This window comes from Bubalus bubalis, chromosome 1 (genome assembly GCF_019923935.1).
Source record: "Bubalus bubalis isolate 160015118507 breed Murrah chromosome 1, NDDB_SH_1, whole genome shotgun sequence".
In the NCBI taxonomy this organism is placed as follows: Eukaryota; Metazoa; Chordata; class Mammalia; order Artiodactyla; family Bovidae; genus Bubalus; species Bubalus bubalis.
In genome coordinates, this window is record NC_059157.1 from 185,109,907 (window position 1) to 185,128,681 (window position 18,775).

The 18,775-nt window shown below is 42.8% G+C and overlaps 1 protein-coding gene across 1 annotated transcript in view; it reads right to left on the bottom strand.

The window, feature by feature from the left end:
* The window catches only part of DSCAM (DS cell adhesion molecule), a 283,047-nt gene that overhangs the window by 29,477 nt on the left and 234,795 nt on the right, over positions 1 to 18,775 (bottom strand). The window contains exons 21-23 of the mRNA XM_045165314.1: positions 12,506 to 12,536; positions 5,479 to 5,594; positions 465 to 614 (exon numbers count right to left, since the gene is read on the bottom strand). Coding sequence (XP_045021249.1) covers positions 465 to 614; positions 5,479 to 5,594; positions 12,506 to 12,536 — 297 coding nt within the window. The remainder of the gene's footprint in view (positions 1 to 464; positions 615 to 5,478; positions 5,595 to 12,505; positions 12,537 to 18,775) is intronic.

Here is an 18,775-nt window from a genome sequence, read left to right on the forward strand (position 1 = left end):
AAATATTAATAAGTTGACCTGAAATTTCTAACACTTTCATAGTAAACCAAGAGTTACTGGCTTTAGTTGATATAACTTTTTAAAAGATTTGTTTGATTTGGAGCATTTTTAAAGTTTTTGTTAAGTCTGTTACAATATTGCTTCTGTTTTATATTTTGGATTTTTGGCCACAAGGCATGTGGAATCTTAGCTCCCCGACCAGGAATCACATCTGCACCCCTGAACCGGAATGCATAGTCTTAACCCCTGGACCACAAGAGAAGTCCCTCAGCCAACACAATTTTAATGACAGCTAAGATCAAACAATACAAACTCAGTCTCCCAGTCAAAGACGTCATTACACATATCTGTTTCTCAGGCAGAGAGTTAAGAAGCCCCACGCTTTACTGCATAGGGATGGACCACGGATGCCTTCTCAGCACTGACCACAGCTACACAGTTTAAATGACGTTTGACCCACTCACTGGTTCCTGGCCGAGCGTCTGAAACATCCACCAAGGGCCCCGTGGCCTGCGACACCGATTGGTAATGGACCGTGTGTGTCACTGTCAGGGACTTCTGTTTCGCGGCCTCTCCGAAGTCAGCATCTGTCAACAGGACTGTGGAGCGATCATCTGCAGAGCAGTGGAGATACAGGAAACCAGACATGATTATCCCCAGTTAGGGACTTCCTGGCCGCTTCTCTCCTTAGTACTTGCATTATTTTTTTTTTTTAATTTTAAAATTTTTATGAAAGTATAAATTCTTTACAATGTTATGTTAGTTTCTGCTGTACCGTGAAGTGTACAGTGAAGTGAAGCTATATGTATACATATATCTCTTCCCTCTTGGACCTCCGTCCCATCACCCCCGTTCCACCCCTCTGGGTCATCACAGAGCACGGAGTTGAGCTCCCCATGCTACACAGCAGGCTCCTACTAGCTGTCTATTTTACACTTGGCAGAGTGTGAATGTCATTCCTGCTCTCCCAGTCTGTCCCGCCCCTTCCCCACTCTGTGTCTACATGTCTGTTCTTTATGCCTGCCTCTCTATTCCTTCCCTGGAAATAGGCTCATCTGTACCAATTCTCCCCCTCCAGATTCCACTTTATTGTTAACAGCCACAGCAACAAGAACCTCATCTCAACCAGCAAAAACAAAAAATATTCAAGCACTGAATTAGAATGACTCTAGGACGCAAAAAATTGGTTTTCCTTCTTTAAGGAGCACGTCTTAAAGAGAATGACCATGGAGAAAGGCTTCCTGTCTCTCCTGGTTTCTTCTCATTAAGCACACACTGATCTGGGGAGGCCTATTGGGTGGCTGTCCATTTAACAGAGTTTGGGGTTTATGTGTTTGTCAAAAGCTCGCCTGAGACACCACCAGCTTTGTCAGTATCGCAGAGGAATGGGGCTGCTATTGTAAATAAGCAGTTTGTGGTCCATCCCTATTTCTGTTTGTGGTACAAGAAAAACTGCTCTGCGGTGGTCTGTCCTGGGGTGATGGTGAATGTTCAGGATGGGCATGGTGGGAGGGGAAGAGAAGGGCCAGTCTTCTCGGTATCCTGATTCCTTGCTTTTAACTGTTCTGGGGTATATTTGCCTTCTCACTTCAGAGCTCCAGGGACTCTCCTGCATTCTGTAATTGACTTCTCAAAATGACTCACTTGTCAGACTTCCCAGATCCTACTGGTTCAGACACTTGAAGGTTAGGGAAGTCCGGACACAGATGGATTCAGAGCATTTTATGCTTTGGGAGGAGGGGCAGGTGGTCAGGATGTGTGTTACCGCTGGTCTGTCTCAGATTTTCACTACTTCGTTGTGGTAATAATTTTCTCATTTTCCTAAGAGTTTTTTGACTTTGAGGGATACTTTGACTAGGGTATTTGGATTTTTCATACATTTTCAGGTACCACGGGCTGAGGTGATGTTCATATGCATATATCAGTCAGCCAGGACCACGTCGCAGCTGCCTTAACATGGAACAGTGATAAGAAAGTCATAAACAACACAGCTAGACATCTGTGTCCAAAAAAGGCTCTGAACAGAACGAACCTTACAAAATCAAATTACTCAGGCTCTGGCAGGAGAGGAAAACCTCTTGAAGTCAGAATAAGATTTCTTGGCAGAAAAACATAGGAAGGACTGCCAGGAGGTTGGTGGCACCCAGCATACAGTGTAGCCAGGCTGGTGCTACGATGGGAGCCAGGACTCAGCATCCACCTCTCCACCCTCTAACAGGGCTGCCTTCCCCTGGAGACAGGTTCTTATGACTGGACCAGTATCAGAGGCCCCACACCTACCTTTGTTTAGATCCCTAACACTGCTGTGGCTTCTAACACGCAGGCCTGCTAAGAACATACAGAGGACCTGCAGGGCTGGGTGTGCAGTTTTAATGGGGCATTTCAAGTGCCTGTCTGTTTTTGAGGTTGGCCATCCATTCCGGCTAGAAATTAATGGCACTCCCATATCAGATCCTTGTAGGCAGAGCCCAGAGCGTTTGAAAGCATCACATTTCTGCTGGTGCTGCTAAGTCGCTTCAGTCATGTCCGACTCTGTGCGACCCCATAGATGGCAGCCCACCAGGCTCCTCCGTCCCTGGGATTCTCCAGGCAAGAACACTGGAGTGGGTTGCCATTTCCTCCTCCAATGCATGAAAGTGAAAAGTGAAAGTGAAGTCGCTGAGTGTTGTCCGACTCTTAGCGACCCCATGGACTGCAGCCCTCCAGGCTCTTCTGTCCATGGGAGTCTCCAGGCAACATCTCTACGTCCTCAATAACTAGAAAATGCCATCAACCAACTGTCAGGTGCCACTGGGAGGTAAACGACTCTTGGTGATGGATGATCCTGCCACAGTTATGGTGCATCTCGGGCGAAGGGTCATTGCTATGTACAGAAGCGGCAGGCAGACCTTTCTCTGCTGTTGGGTCGACAGTGACCAGCTACTGGGAGGTGACACACCACTCCCAGGATCCGCCCAGTGACCTATTTTATCAGCCGTAGGTAGAATTATTAAGTCTAGTGAGGAATCGTTAGCAAATGTTGTCTTTGTATTATAAAGTCAAAGGAGTTACAATTTGATTTCTGAACTGATGCTTGAAAGGAAATCTTAGGGGTTTTCCTTAAATTTAATTTTTATTTTATCTTGGAGTATAGTTGATTTATACTAGCTAGCTTCAGGTGTACAGCAAAGTCATTCACTTACAGACACATATCCAGTCCTTTTCAGATTCTTTTCCTGTGAGGGTAATTACAGAGTTATGAGCAGAGTTGCCTGTGCTATATAGTAGGCCCTTGTTAATTATCTATTTTAAGGAAATCTTAGTTTTAAAGCTCAGTTCACGAGGTTTGATAAAAGAGATTCCGTATATACTATGGGAAAGGTCATGAGAAGCCACACACGGAGCCTTGCCTGATCTGAGCCAACTGATGAAATCTCAGGTACTTCAGGATGGGTCCTCAGATAACACGGCAGTATTTGATCGAGGGCCACCACCTTGGACTTGACCGAGCTGTGCTAAGTGATGTTATGCCTGAAGCAACCTTGAATCCAGCAACAGCAGCCCAGGCCTCAGAATTTAGGAGCCACGAGGTCAGATATTTCTGCTCTTCTATTAGAGACAATACAGGGCAGGTTGGGGACAAGGGCTACGGAGGGTTCTGGCCTGTTAAAACTGTCTTCCTGGCAGGAGGGATCAAGGGTCCATGCCAGGAGGTGGGTCTCTTTAGTCAAACCACAGAGAAAGGTTGTCCTGGGATGGAGTGCCAACAAACATCTTCCAGAACAAACACAGAGTGAAGTTTGAAAAGGGGCAGCCTAGGAAACCTGCCTCAGAGTCTGTTTCCATGGATACCAGGGGGGTCCAGCCATACTTCTAAGGGGAGGGGTTCTGGGAGGTAGCCTTGTTGATATGGAAGCAGGTGACAGCCACCGAAGGTGAAGCAGGGGGCCAGGAGGGGGCTCTGCTCCGGTTCCGCTCCTGTCCGTGTGACCTTCAAGCTACAGAACTTCTTGAAGTCCCTGTTCCTAAGGAGTTTTCCTATGTGCATTGAGAGGAATGAGTTAAATAAATGCACATAAAGTACATATAAAGGATGTGATGTTTAAAGAGCTCTTAATTATTCTTATTGTTGTTTAGTGACTAAGTCATGTTCAACTCTCTGTGACCCCATGGACTGTAGCCCACCAGGCTCCTCTGTCCATGGGATTTCCCAGGCAAGGATACTGGAGTGGGTTGCCATTTCCTTCTTCAGGGGATCTTTCCAAGCCAGGGATCGAACCCACATCTCCTGTGTCTCCTGCACTGGCAGGTGGATTCTTTACCACTAGCACCACCTGGGAAGCCCAAGGATTTAATAGCCATATTTAAACAACCCAGTATAATTGGGATGCTCTAAGGACCAAGGCAACCCACTCCAGTATTCTTACCTCAAGAATCCCATAGACAGAGGAGCCTGGTGGGCTACAGTCCATAGGGTTGCAAAGAGTCAGACACATCTGAGTGATACAAGGACCTAACTAGTAAACTTCAGAAGGGAGCCTCATGTATTTAGGGAGACTCTAGGGGCAAGATCGGGGACTCTACTTGTTCGTCCATATTTCCCTGTTCCCTCTGTATGCTTAGTCATGTCCAACTCTTTTGTGACCCCATGGATGCCACCTGCCAGGATCCTCTGGTCATGGAATTTTCCAGGAAAGAATACTGGAGTGTGTTGCCATTTCCTTTTCCAGGGGATCTTCCTGACTCAGGGATTGAACCTGGGTATTCTTTACCACTGCCATCAAGGAAGCCCAATAAGCTCTTAATAAATGTTAGCTATTCTTCTGATCATTGCAGCAATGGCAACGTGAGGTGTCTGATTCTGGAATAAATAGAACCATCTAAGCAGGCAGTGTGGATAGAGGACTTAGAGTAGAAAAAGGCCAGAAGGAGTCGAGACACCTGGGTTCAGGGCAGACAGGGGCTGAAGTTCTGCAGGTGTCTGTTTGTGATCATGGAATGGGGGAACTGGGACTTTTCCAAAGCCGTGAGAAAGAAACCAATCACAGGATATCTATGGGGTGCCAAGGGATGGAGAAAGATGGCCTGTGCAAAGACATCTGTAGAATTTAGACGTTTTCTTTAATAAAGTCCTTAGTGGAGTTGAGGAGGAGCTCAGAAAGTGGGTTTCCAAGATGGGGTCTTAGTGTGCAGCCTGTCGTGGCTTGCTTGATTACAGATGTTGTTTCTGTGGAGTGGCACGGACAGCCTCTCGAGGAAAATCCAACTTGGGTCAGAGTTGGGGTTCTCCCAGGTGAACTCTGTGGTTTATCTAAGTTCATTTCCCCCATATTTGCTGGTACTTGTTGTTCTCAAAGCAGTTGTCTACCTTCTAACTTGTTTGCTCATGTAACATTCAAGATGTTCCCATATCTAGTATTTTCAGTGGCTCAGGGTTTAGGCAGAGAGGGCATGGCAGTAGCGGCCACATTGTGTAAAGCAGCAAACAGGACACCTTACCAATGGTCTCCATTGTGTCTCTCTCTTCAATCAAGAGCTGAGCCCTGGGTATGTCAATATGCATCCTCAGGGTTTGCTGCTGCTTGCTCAAGGTGTCTGAAGTCCGGGTATTTTTACTGGGAATAAAATAAGGGGGATACATTAATGAATTTGTTCAGTGTTACATTAGGCACATCAACTAGACTTATAATCTAATTAAGTGAATGCTGGTGGGGAGGGGAGGGAAAGGAGCACATGATGGTTTTTTCCTCCTTCATGCAAATGATATTTATGAAGTTTCAGCAGTCAGTTGTGAGGTTCAGAAAATATCAACTGTCAGTAGAGGTTGGTTCTACAACTATCAGTAGAAACTTACTTTGGAATTTCCCATTTCTTGTGTAAAAACCAAACAAAATATACATACAGAAACATTCTTAAATCAACAACATTTTCATTGGTTAGACATGAAATATTCTAAAGATGGCAAGGGAGAAAACATGTGTACTGGTTATTCCCTGGATGGGGTTTTACTAGTAAATTTGTTTTCTACCTGGAATCACTTTTTTGTTGTTGTTGTTCTAGTAACAAATCATTAAACCTTGTTAGCTTTCCTGACAATAGTTTAGTTTTCTGAATCCAATTACATTTTAGAAGAGAGGAAAAAAAAGCAATTACTATAAGAATTTATCTCAAAATTTGTGTACCAGAAAATTGCTCTTCAAGTGAGCTGTCTTCTAAAAGTAAATGAAAATAGGTAGTAAAGCTGCGTGGTATAATCAAGTTCAGTTACAGCTCATAGTAAAAAAAAAAATCTGCATGTTGGACAAAAATACAAGAAAGTCGATAAAAGCTTTAATTAGCAATCCACATTAGAAAAATGGTTGTTCAATCTTTACAGAATTATAAGAATCAAGTAGATTTAAAAATATATTCTGAAATACCCTCCAGAAAGCAGCAACCATTCAGATAATTAAATCAATGTGATAATCTATGTCCCTAAATCTAGCTCATTTACTGCCAAATTCTGTTTTGAGAGAGATTTGTGGTGCTTGGCACACTCTTGATGGTTTACCCGCTGTTAATTACATGTAATAGGGGACAATAAAGGTGCATCTGTACTGAAATCTCAAATGCTTTTAGCTTCAATCAACCATTCACCAGGAGTCCCAGATTCTTCCTCGACCATGAGGACTCATCCACTCTTGAACCATGTGGTTGATGAATGTTAATAATCTGAAGGTCAAATTCACTCAAGAAGCCCTTTACATGTTTGCATTCAGAGGTCCATGTTAATATTCTGAATATTTTACAATGGCTCTTTCTTCCTTTGGGTGTAAACAACACAGCCCATGAAAACAGCTGCTTTGAAAGATGCAGCAGCCCTCCTAGGACTTGATCTTGAACCCGATTTTTTTTCTCTTCAGATGAGTAACTGGGTTATGTAGCTAGACCACGCTAATTACGCAGAGCCCAAATTCAAACATTTTGGCCTGAATTTTTCGCATGGTCTATAAATGGTTTTAAATTATTTACTTAACCAAGTTCTCACTTTATTTGTGTGTGTATTTAAAGCAAAGATTCAGATCCTTGTACAAAATGAAAAGCATTGGTACCCTGGGGGTCTGTGGTTACGTCAGATAAGCTCTATTTCCACAAAAACATATGGGGAACTCCTCCTCTGTGAATATCTGAGATCTGTTTCGAAACTTCACTAGGGACCAGAGCTTGTCCTTGCACCAAAAATAGAAGTGTGAGCTAGTTCCTTCTGCTCCTCATGAATAGCGATGAGGCAGTCAGCGGCTGCTCAATGAACAGCTAGGAATCCGCACAGCTATACTTAACAGTGAGGGGTCTGCTTGACACAGGAAGCCAGTGACATCACTGCTGTGCTCCAGTGCGACTGGCACAAGGACTGAGAATAGGACTGAACTTTGTGAACACGGACAATCAAAGCTGGAGTTGAATGCCCCTTCACCGCAAAACTAAGCTGCCAAGCCCTGCGGCAGGAAGGTGGGAAAATGACCCCATAAACCTTAAGATTCAAAGTCTAATTGTCCCTCCTCCCTTTGTGCTTGCTGTTTCCTTTGCTGGGTCACACTCCCCCAGCCCAAAGGCATGTAGTGCCCCCCTCTGTCCCTCTTTTCAGAGAAACCAGCTGGCCCCACTGTGGGAACTCCCCATTCTCCACTTAATTTTGTCTCCTCAGCACTTACAATTTTATAGCAGGTGTTTGAATGAGTTATTTATAACGTGTCTCTGCCAATGGACTATAAACTTCCTAAAGGGTATTTTCATCTCTTCTGTCCCCTGTATAGCCCTGAAACTTGGGACAGCACGTGACTGAAGTAGGTGCTCAATTAATATTTGTTGAAGGTTGTTGAATGAATAATGCTTGGACACAATGGGAGCTGAGTCACACCTCCAGAAGCCTGTACTTTAGAGTCAATAACATCCTCCTCAATCTAAAAAGGTTATTAGATCTCAAGCAAGTTGCTTCTTTATCTTAATCTGTGCTGCCATATTCTATGATCTATTGTTACATGAAGGTTGATTTCCCTAAGCTATAACAATTGGTCATTAGAATAGAAGCAAACCTTTTTTTAAAAAAAGCTAATTAAGGAAACTTCATTTGTAATCTGAAAAAAAGATCTGAATGTTTTTACGGTGGAAGCAAAATTGCCTCTTTTATATGATATGGGATCATGCTAAATATATTAGCTAGTTATTATTGAAATATAATCATCTGCCATCCATTTGCCATCTGGCTGTCTGATTAAAGTGACAGAGGGCTGAAGCTGGTTCCTGGTGGATGGTATTTCTGGGCTCAGCCAATAAATTATGTGCAATGGCTACAACTTCATAAAGTCAATATTTCCTTAAGCTTTCAGGGGAAAAAAAAACTAATGACAATGTTTGCATAGCATCTCCCTTCCTCCCCAAAATTTGATATGCAGCATTCCATAAGTATAAAGTAACTGTAAAGATATCAGGATATATCTCATTGTAATAGCTGGATGAGCATTTTCACTGTTGCTGAAGCTGAAGCTTCAATACTTTGGCAACCTGATGTGAAGAGCCAGCTCATTGGAAAAGACCCTGATGCTGGGAAAGACTGAGGGCAGGAGGAGAAAGGGGCAGCAGAGGATAAGATGGTGACATTGCATCACCAACTCAATGGACATGAGTTTGAGTAAACTTCAGGAGATAGTGAAGGACATGGGAGCCTAGCGTGCTACAGTTTATGGGGTTGCAAAGAGTCAGACATGACTTAGTGACTGAATGACAACAAATAAACATATAAACATGAAAAACTAAACTAACTTGAACTCTCAGTCTGAACCCTTCACTGCTCACAACTAGCTTTCTTATTAATACTGGTCTCTGGACACTAACTACGTGTTCCTTAGTGCCTTAGGGCAACCCAGTATGCTTAAAAAAACACTAACTACGTGTTACTTAGTGCCTTAGGGCAACTGGTATGCTTAAAAAACATTTTTCTTGCCTCATCCTAGAGAAGGAAAACACTTTCTATCTGTGCACTGTGGGTGACATCCCCCTTCTCTTTCCTCTACCAGGTGACTTGCTTGGGTGACATGGATGAAGGTCCAGAGGCATGGGAACCAGCAATGGCAGGTGGCAGCAGGTGGGGGCAGGGGTTCCCCCAGAGTGGGGTCCAGCTTGTCTGTGTTTGTCGTGCGGTTGCACCTGCCTGTCTGGCTCTGGAACAGCCGACGTCACTGAAATCTGTAGATCCTTCCTTAAGGAGTGTGAATGGACGGTGAATGTTGCATTCACCTAGATCACAGGATGATACAGCTAGGAACTATTTCCAGCAGTTGTTTTTAGATGAGAGAAGCAGGGCACAGAGAGAGAAAAGGATGTCCTCCAGATCACAAAACCAGCCAGTGGCAGCATCTAGAACTTAGGTCTGTGATTCTATGTCCCAGGCTGCTCAGTCCTCACCTTCTGAGAGAAAGAAGTGGTGAAGATAGGGGACAGTGATTCTGCAGGCTTCTCTGTGCCAATGGATCTGACCTTCCCAGACTTCCAGGGCCACATTTGGAACGTGGTTGGCCCTAACCTGACCAGACAGGGGACAAGGTCTTTTGTTGCTTGACCTGTTAACCTGCCAACCTTAGGTTAAATTGACCCTTCACGAATAAAAGCATTGCTTTTTTTGATTTATCAACCAATTTATTATTTCCATTTAATTCATAAACGTGTTTTAATAACTATTGTCTGAGAAAAATCAGATAGGCTGTGATACATCTATGTAAAATATAAATAAGTTCTGGGTACAGGCACTTGGCCTAGAATGATTGATTGTTTTTTCATTTCTTTTTCCCCCGAGATGAGCCACGATGAAAGATATATATTCTGGTCCTCTGGTTCAATCATTTATTATTGAACGTTTCTTTTTTTTTTAATTGGGGGATAATTGCTTTACAATGTTGTGTTGATTTCTGCTATGAACAACACAAATCAGTCATAATTTTATATATATATATATATAATCTCCTCCCTCATTGCTTTTACTTCTAAATTAATCCTATAAAAATCCACCTATGTGAGGAGCTTGGAAATTCTCCTCCTTTTCAATCACTTTCATCCTTTGGGAGAAAACTACCTTAAATATCTTAAGTGGGAGTAATTACTAGTTTTAATGTTCCTAATTTCATGTTGGCAACTGTCACCTGCTAATATCATTACTGATTCCTGTTCTTATCAATAGGTGGTCTTTCTGCCATGGTAATTGCCCCTATTAACAAAGAAGGAAGAAGATGCTTTCTGACGTCTTACCTGGAATTCACGAGGGAGAGAACACAGCAGAGAAGCTAACTCCACATCACACTAACGGAACAAATGGTGCACTTGTCAGGAAATGCAGACCTCCCCCCAGGGACATGGGCTTTGGGCAAGGTCGAGGGTCTAGGAGATGACGAAGGAAGTGGCCAGAAGCTATCTGGGAGGACACAGAGCTGCAAGCACCAGGCTAGGGCACAGATCAGTGAGGCGGACTGGGCTGCAGACAGGGACGGGCCCCTGGGCCGAGCAGATCACACCCACTCTAGAGGGGGCATCAGAGGCAGGTGCAGACGGCCATGGTCATTGAGGCTGTGTCTAGTGTGGTCAGAGCACTTCCAAGAGAAGCCAGAAAGCCACAGTTTTGTGCAAAATGTCTTACTTTTTAAATGTCATCAACAATTTAATATTTGTAAGGCTGCATTATAACTTACTGTATTAGATAATTATTTTTTTTATTTTTTTTATTAATTTTATTTTTAAACTTTACCTAATTGTATTAGTTTTGCCAAATATCAAAATGAGTCCACCACAGGAAACATGTAAAATATCATGTATGAAACGAGTTGCCAGTCCAGGTTCGATGCACGATATTGGATGCTTTAGATAATTATTATAAATCAAATGACTCTGGTTTGTTTTCCAGATGTTTTGTCAGATTTATTCAACACAAGTGCACACGTGTCTGGCAGCCTTCCCTGTGACCACTAGCCAACAAGGACGGGCTTGCACAAAAGCTTGGGCCCAAGACACTTCATACAGCTTTTCATAATCTTCTCATGCAAGTTTGATCTAGTGTGATAGGATTAGACAGATGAAGGAGATATTTTACAGGCCATTTGAATCTCTGAGCTCTACTCTGAGCTCCAGATTGGTGCTACCAGCTTCACTGGAAGCTTAAAAAGCATCCTCAGTTCAACATGATCCATGCAAGTCCTTTCATTCTGATCAATATCCCCTTCCTTTGCCCTACATTAAAAAGGTCCATACACCAAATCTATCATCCTAATCTCGGCATATGGCACCAATGTTTATCTAACTGCTTACACCAATGATTTCAGAGTCATCCTTGAGTCCTTCATTATCTGTTACTAACAATTCATATTGTTTTAAAACACAGCATGGGCAAACAAAGGTGTCTGTGAGAAACGTAATCCATGGGCCAGTGGTATTCAACCTCTGTCTTAGGTCTTCAGGATACTGCTATGGACACGTCTCTTTGTGAATGATAAGAAAGTACTACTTTGATATGGAAGGGTAAGGGAGGAAGTTAAAGCCAACTGTGGTGGGGTAGGGTCTGGGAAGAGTCCTTATATGCCATTGTTTTTATCTTCTACATTAGTCATCCTAGAATGACAATATCAAAGTCACCATCAGGGCCCTGAAGTTTTTCTTTTCTTTTTTCATTTTGGTTGTACCTTGCAGGATCTTAGTTTCCTCATCAGGGATCAAACCCAGGCCCCAGGCAGTGAAAGTGCTGACTCCTAACCACCAGACTGTCAGAGAATTCCCCTGACATTCTTCTCACCTGGTTCCTAGACACTCATTATCCTCCTGTTACTTTTGGTTTAAATTTTTATCACAGACAGTGCAAATATGGGAGTGGCTTGTACAGTTACAAACATGCTCTTATTCAGTTACACCTAGTTGTTCATTCATTCAACAGCTATGAGTGGAACAATTATAGTGCTGGTTTCTCCTAAGTCAGTGATGAGACAGGTTGTGACCTCTGAGGCCAGACTAAACAGATATTTGCAGCAGAAGTTGGTGGGTGCTCTGGTGGAGGGGTGCTGAAGAAACCATGGGAGGTGAGGGCAAAGAGTTTTTATTGATCAGCCCATCAATTTGAACCCATTTCCTTTTGTGGATTCCTTCTCACCTGGCTAACATTAGGAAGAAGGCTTGACCTTAAGGTGGCATATTTGGTGGGAGCAAAACCAAAGCTTCTTATTGTTACTTATAATGTGTCTCCTTATTCTCAGGTTAATGGGAAATATTCTATTGGTTGAGTCTATGAGCAGCAGCAGCAGCAGCCAATAAGATGACTACCTACAGTGTGCATAACAGCACATTACTTGGTAACTACTCCAACTAGGCATTACATGGCTAGTTTTCTAGAATGAAAAGTATATGTCAGATAGAAAATGGATTATCAAGACTGTCATTAAATGAAAAGAAATCATCAAAACAAGTTGGAAATTGCTCTTTTAAACATGATATTTAGGATACTAGATCTTTTTCTTACCTCATGAGCATTTCAGCTAAACTCTTTGCATCTGGGGAAAGAAAGCTAATATTAGTACAAGATAAACAACTCACTAACATTCGCTTAAGCATTTCTGACAAATATTCTACAGAATCAGATAACAATAGCCATTTTTAAATGTAATTGTATATTGAGATCACTACTACTAACTGAAACTTTTATGGATTCCTTATTTCTTCTAAATGAGGCACATATAAATAGCCACAAAAATTCTCAGATACATGATAAAGGTTTTATTATAACCTATTCGTTTGTCACTTTTCAAAAACCAGCTTTATTTTCAGAAGTCAGAAAATGAACATCTTGAAAGTAATTCATTATATAGTACAAATTCCAATCTTTTTGTTATCAAAATGAAAAAGCTTATGATGTCTTTAAAAAAGTCATTATTAGAGAGCTATGCATCTGTTTGGTTGATCAAAGAATTATATACACTGCATATCACTATGTCTGGAAACCTAGATGTTTATTTCAAACTCAGAAATAAAACTTTTTAATTTTTTTCCTCTGAGGACACTGCTTACCAAGACCTGGTTACCACTCCTGGTAAAAGAAATCCTGCCTAAAAATGATGTAAATTTTTAAAAAACTTTTTGGATGGCATCGTTTTGAAATTCTAATTTCCCTTAAAATATAATTTGTTCCTTTTACACATTTTTGTCCTGACCAAAAAATGAATGTTTCCTTTCTTAGAACACAAGGGTCTTCTTCATATTTTTCTTTCAATTTTCTTTAAAAAGCTTTGATGTTAAATGTTCAATGAATGGAACTTTCTGGGAATGGATTCAGCTGACTGTGAGTGTGAGTGAAGCAATGCATTTGTTGGAGCATTTTGGTTGTGGGGAGCTGACCCTTGAATGCAGTCACTTTCGTGTCAGGGAGCAGGATGCTGTAACTGGGAGGTGTGGATGGACAGTCACAGGCATAGCCACACACAGGCAGTCATCCGTGAACCAAAGCACTGCTCTTCAAGTCAGGGTGCCAGGTCCCACCTACAAGGAAGCCCGGGGCTTGTGCACAGATGGGTGCAGTCTGGGAAGTGAAACAGCTCCCTTCACCCAATCCATATGGCAAAGCAAAGAAGGCAAAGCAGCATTTCCCATTTATCTGCATTTACATTTATCTGCAAAGACAAGATAAGCTTCTTCCCTTCCTGAATGATTTAACACTTGCAAAGTAAATATACATATACACACATATAAGGTGCCAGAAGCTTGGGATTAATTAGCTCTATGGAACAACCAAGCACTGGCTAGTTCAATGCTCTAAAAAGAGGCTGGAATTCCAAAGAGTAAATCGCCGCACGTCAGCTCACAATGTGAAGGGAACTCAGACTCAAACGTCTTCAGGATGGATCTGCGTTCCTTGTTCTGACACCATCATCATTCTTTTTCTATTCCTGAAGCTAATCACCACAGCTTTCTCTCCTGTGATTTTTTTTTTTTTTTCTATCAATGTGCCAAGGAAAGACAGCTTCCAACCAGTGGGGATAGAGGTCCCTCTGGTACCGACAAGCTCCAAAGCAAAATTTCTGTGTCTACAATTAATAGGCAGCTTCATCCACATGCTTTGGTACCCAAAGCTTCTTTGGTCTACCCTTCCCTATGCTCATCATTTACAGTGGATCCCTTTCTCTGTCTATCTTGATTACTATTTCCTCCTTCTGACTCATCTGAAACTGTGAGCAACATTATATTCATGGAAACTCACTCCTTCTGTGAGACCCCCTTGAGGAAGCTGAGAGTTGGTGGAGTGTGAGGCTGGTGGAGAGTCTGGATGATGCAGCTGGCATCAGGGACCAGGCATGAATGTCTCCTGGGGGGTGGGACCAAGTGGACTAGGGTCACGTGCTAGGAACCCAGATTACTTAGGACTGCCAGCCCACGTCCCCTTTATACCCATCTGAGCCCTCTTTCAGAAATCAGGAAACTGGGATCCAGATACATTCAATCATTTGCTGCAGCTGAGCAGGAAATCATAACTAGTGTCTGTTGATACAAATTCTTTTAAAATCATTATCCTCAAAATTTTTTATACTGGAGTGGGTAGCCATTCCCTTCTCCAGGGGATCTTTCTGACCCAGGGATTGAACCTGGGTCTCCTGCATGGCAGGTGGATTCTTTACCATCTGAGCCACCAGGGAAGCCCTTTATCCATAGAGGGGGACACATGTCATATCCTTAGGGACACACAGAGGAGCGCATTCCTCATGACAACTGACCAAGGGACACAACCTGGAGGGCACTGCCTCAGGCTGGGTCAGTTGGAAAGGAAGTAAGACTGATATCACCTTAAAGAGAGCATACTCTAACAGGGAGAATGCTCCAGGGCACAGAGGGAGCCAGTGGTGGAATTCTGAGCTCCTTCAGGAAGCAAGGAAACAGCAATTTGGGTGCAGGCTGAGCTGCCTGGCTTCAGACATATCGAGCCCTTTAATGTATTAAAATAAATTGTTGGGGGGTGTGTGCTGATTTGGAAGTCAGTTGGGAGAGATATCAAGGATATGATGGGTTCTGGGTCTTCTGTTCATACAGGGGGAGGGGGGCGCGGGCCGGGGGGGAGAACAAAAGGAAGAACTCTGGACACTCCTTTTTAGGGGTGAGAAGGGGATGTGGAACAAATTAAGAGAATATTTTTAAAATCATGGAGTCGTGGTATCTTAAGAGCATCACAGAGTTTTCAAATCCTCCTCTAATAAATGTCTGAATCCCTTCCACAGTGCCCTGGACAGATGCTACAATGAGCCGGGGCCAACAGCAGCCCCAGGGAAGACAATACCTTTGCTGACTGGACAGTACCTACATCTCCTCCATCACTGACCTGGCTTCTACGTCTGTTGAGGGCTCCCCACTCAACATATCAGTCTCCCTAGGACTTTGGCTTTTTTCTGTCTCCCCAGTTCAATTCTCATTTCTTCATCAGCATCTCCCTCTTTTGTCTGTCCAGCTCCAGACTCTCAGCCCTCTAAGCAGCTTGCCCACAGCAGAAAGGGCAGAAATGGCTCTGAGTCACACCCCTCACTAGGTCACATCTGTGCTCTGAAATTCTCGAAGGAGACTCCCTGCCAATAGGACTCCTCAGCTCAGGGTACCAGCCTCCCGTGCTGGACCTAATTGTCTTTCTAGCTCGGTTCCCTCTTACTTTGAACTGCCAACCCTCTCTGAGTTTTCTGTTTTTGCATTATCTGCCAAGCCCCCATGATTTTGTTCCTCCAAGCCCTTGCCCCCACCCTTCCCCCAGACATGAGTTGCTCTGTACACCCTCCAGACCCAGCAGGTGATGCTGGTGTTCTGGTTTCCTGGGCTTCTGAGGACCTTTGCACCTGTCTAGCATCTCTGCATCTGTTCAGCTCAGTCTCGGCACTTTGCATCATGACTTCCTGGTTTCACGCTGTCTCTCTAATGGCCCTTTTGTCTTTATCTCCAGACTCTGGTATAATAAAGCCACACAGTCTTTTCCTGAGGATACAATTTATTATGAAAAACACCTTCCTATTCTTGTTTTGAAATCCCTTGATGTAATTTCTCCTTGGCTATAAGAAGGGCACCTTCTGGAACCACTGAGAAGCCATTTGAATATTTCCAGGTAGCTGGCATGTCCGAGGTAGCTTGGCTTCAGTGTTCTCTTTTCTGGGCTGAATTCTCTAATTTTCTCAATCACTCCTCAGACGGCAGAATTTCTAGGCAATTCTCCACTTGGGACTCTCTTCTATGGAAGACCTGTGATTTCTTGTTGTCCTTTATTAAATGAGGCTAAGCGCAGAAACTGGTAAATTTTTTGATAGTCTCTTACCCACTGTTGGGAACACAATGCTCATTATATGTTACATAAATGAATTTTTCACAACTTACATTGGAGATTTTCCAATTATCCCTATTAAATTTTATCTCCTTGGTTTAGCCTTTCATCCTTTACTACATTAGCTCCCACCTGGATTTATGCCATCTCAGAAATCAGCTTAGCTCACCTGTATTTCGGCCCAGTGCTGTAACCTGGCCCTCTCTTCTCTACCAACCCTGTCAAAGTGCAAATAGGATTTGTCCAGGCTGTGGCTGATCCCTATCATGTCCTTTGATGCTCACAAACTATCCTATAACCTAAACTAATTTACTTCAATCTACAGTTTCTAGAACTTACTGATTTTTGAAAATGGGTATGGAGTATAGTTCCTAACACCTCTAATCTGATTGTTCAAAGATGATGTACAAAGGTCCTTGGGATTATGTCTGAAAACATTTTGTTCAGAATCTTAAAGAAATTTTTTTGGGGGGGCTTTGCAATACTTTGGCCACCTGATGCAAAGAGCCGACTCATTGGAAAAGACCCTGAAGATGGGAAAGATTGAGGACAGGAGGAGAAGACAGTGACAGAGGATGAAATGGTTAGATGGCATCACCGACTTAATGGACATGAGTTTGAGCAAATTCTGGGAGAGAGTGGAGGGCAGGAAGCCTGACATGCTGTAGTCTGTGGGGTTGCAAAGAGTCAGACACGACTGAGTGACTGAGCAACAACAATGGGGGGGACCCACACGACACCTTTGCTAATCTTTCCAGTGAGAGAAAACGTCCCTCTTGGGGATTATCACTGCATCGACTGGTGCCCACAGTTTGGTTCTCATCATCTGGGGTCCTGTGTAATAGTTTGTTGTAAGCCTGGCTTGCCTGATCTACTAGCAAGGAGTTAGGAAGATGACTTTAGGCAGCATCCTCTCCAGTCCTCCCTAAATCACTAGCACATAGTCAGTTTTGAAAGAGTAAATCAATTTAAATAATCAGGGGCTTTGATGATTTTCTCAAACAACCCAAGTTATCCTTTTTCCTTTTCCTTCCTTCTATCCCTCCCTCCCTTCCTTTCTCAAAATCCCCCTCATCCTTCCTTCTTTTTCTATAATTCTTTTTTCACATTTTCTGGTCTTAATAGCACCTCTCTTGGTTTACACCAAAGTAAAACAGATGCTGAGTCCATCTTCTTTTACCTGCCATCTGTTAAGATGAGAACATCATCTCAAGTCTTCTTTTCCTTCTTTCCCAACACAGCTCCACACTCTTTTGTGTTGTCTGCCACTTTTTTCCCCCACAAATTTCAGCTCAGTCTGAGATTTAGACTTTGTGACACCTTTCTAAAGCCCTGGCTGTTTCTCTATACCCATCATTGGCTCTGTGCTCTTCCCTTCATCTTTCAGTCTGAGAGATGATGGAGAGATTACCAGGCTTTCCTAGTGATACTCAATGATGGAAAAAAGCAGTTTCAAAAAATTACATGTGGTAACACTCAGGATGTGCAAAGAGGGTTGGAAGATGATAGCTGAGAGGAGAATTTGGGGATCTTAAGGTAAATGACCCCCTGCCTTTAGGAGAGCATTTTCATTTGAGGGGTTGAGGGAGCAGTGACACAGGATTCAGAGGAGCTTGTGAGACATGATATAGTTGACTGTCAAAGAGTCTTTCAAGAATTCAGAGGGGAAAAGAAGTGGAGAGAAGGGCAGTAGGTTAAGGATAGGCAAGCAAAAAGGAATCCTTTTTCTTTAAATATAGGGGGGCCTGGGTAGTAATGAATATAGAGATAAGAAATGAACAAACCAAATATCTTTCATGGGGAAAAATAAAATGATAAAGTCATTATTGATTCTGTGTTTAATTCCATGTTTCTTTGACATATCTTTTTAAGCTAGCTTAATATGGATGTGACAGACTATTTCTTTTCTGGATGTTCCAAAACTGAAGAAGTGTGATGGAGAAAGGACTGGGTAGAAAAAAGTGATCTCAGCTCTCCTGCTAGTCCCTACCTAACTGATGTGTGGTTTTCAAGTTCCCTTCAGTTTTCATGTCAGCAAAATAGAACACAGCAGTGTCAAGATGTCAAGTTTATTCACACCTATTTGCACAGCTATTAAGAGACTAAAGCAAGACAATATAAAGACTTACGGAAAAAGGAAGAAGAAAGCATGGAAAATGCTAGCACTCTGTCAATTAATTGTGGTTCAGTCAGTTTTCGGGAAGAGGCATCCCAGCTGGGTAAAAGCATCACAAGATGGTCTCCCGGTTCCCTATTCTTTGTGAACCATCCCTCCCGAGGGGTCTGCGCTCGGGTTAGGCGTTCTTATCAACGAGGCAGCACAGGCCTCCAGCACTGCAGCTGTGCTAGTCCTGAGCACATGCTCTAATGTTTATTTTATTTTTTAAAGATTTTTTTTTTGATGTGGACCATTTTAAAGACTTTATTGAATTTGTTATTAATAAAATATTG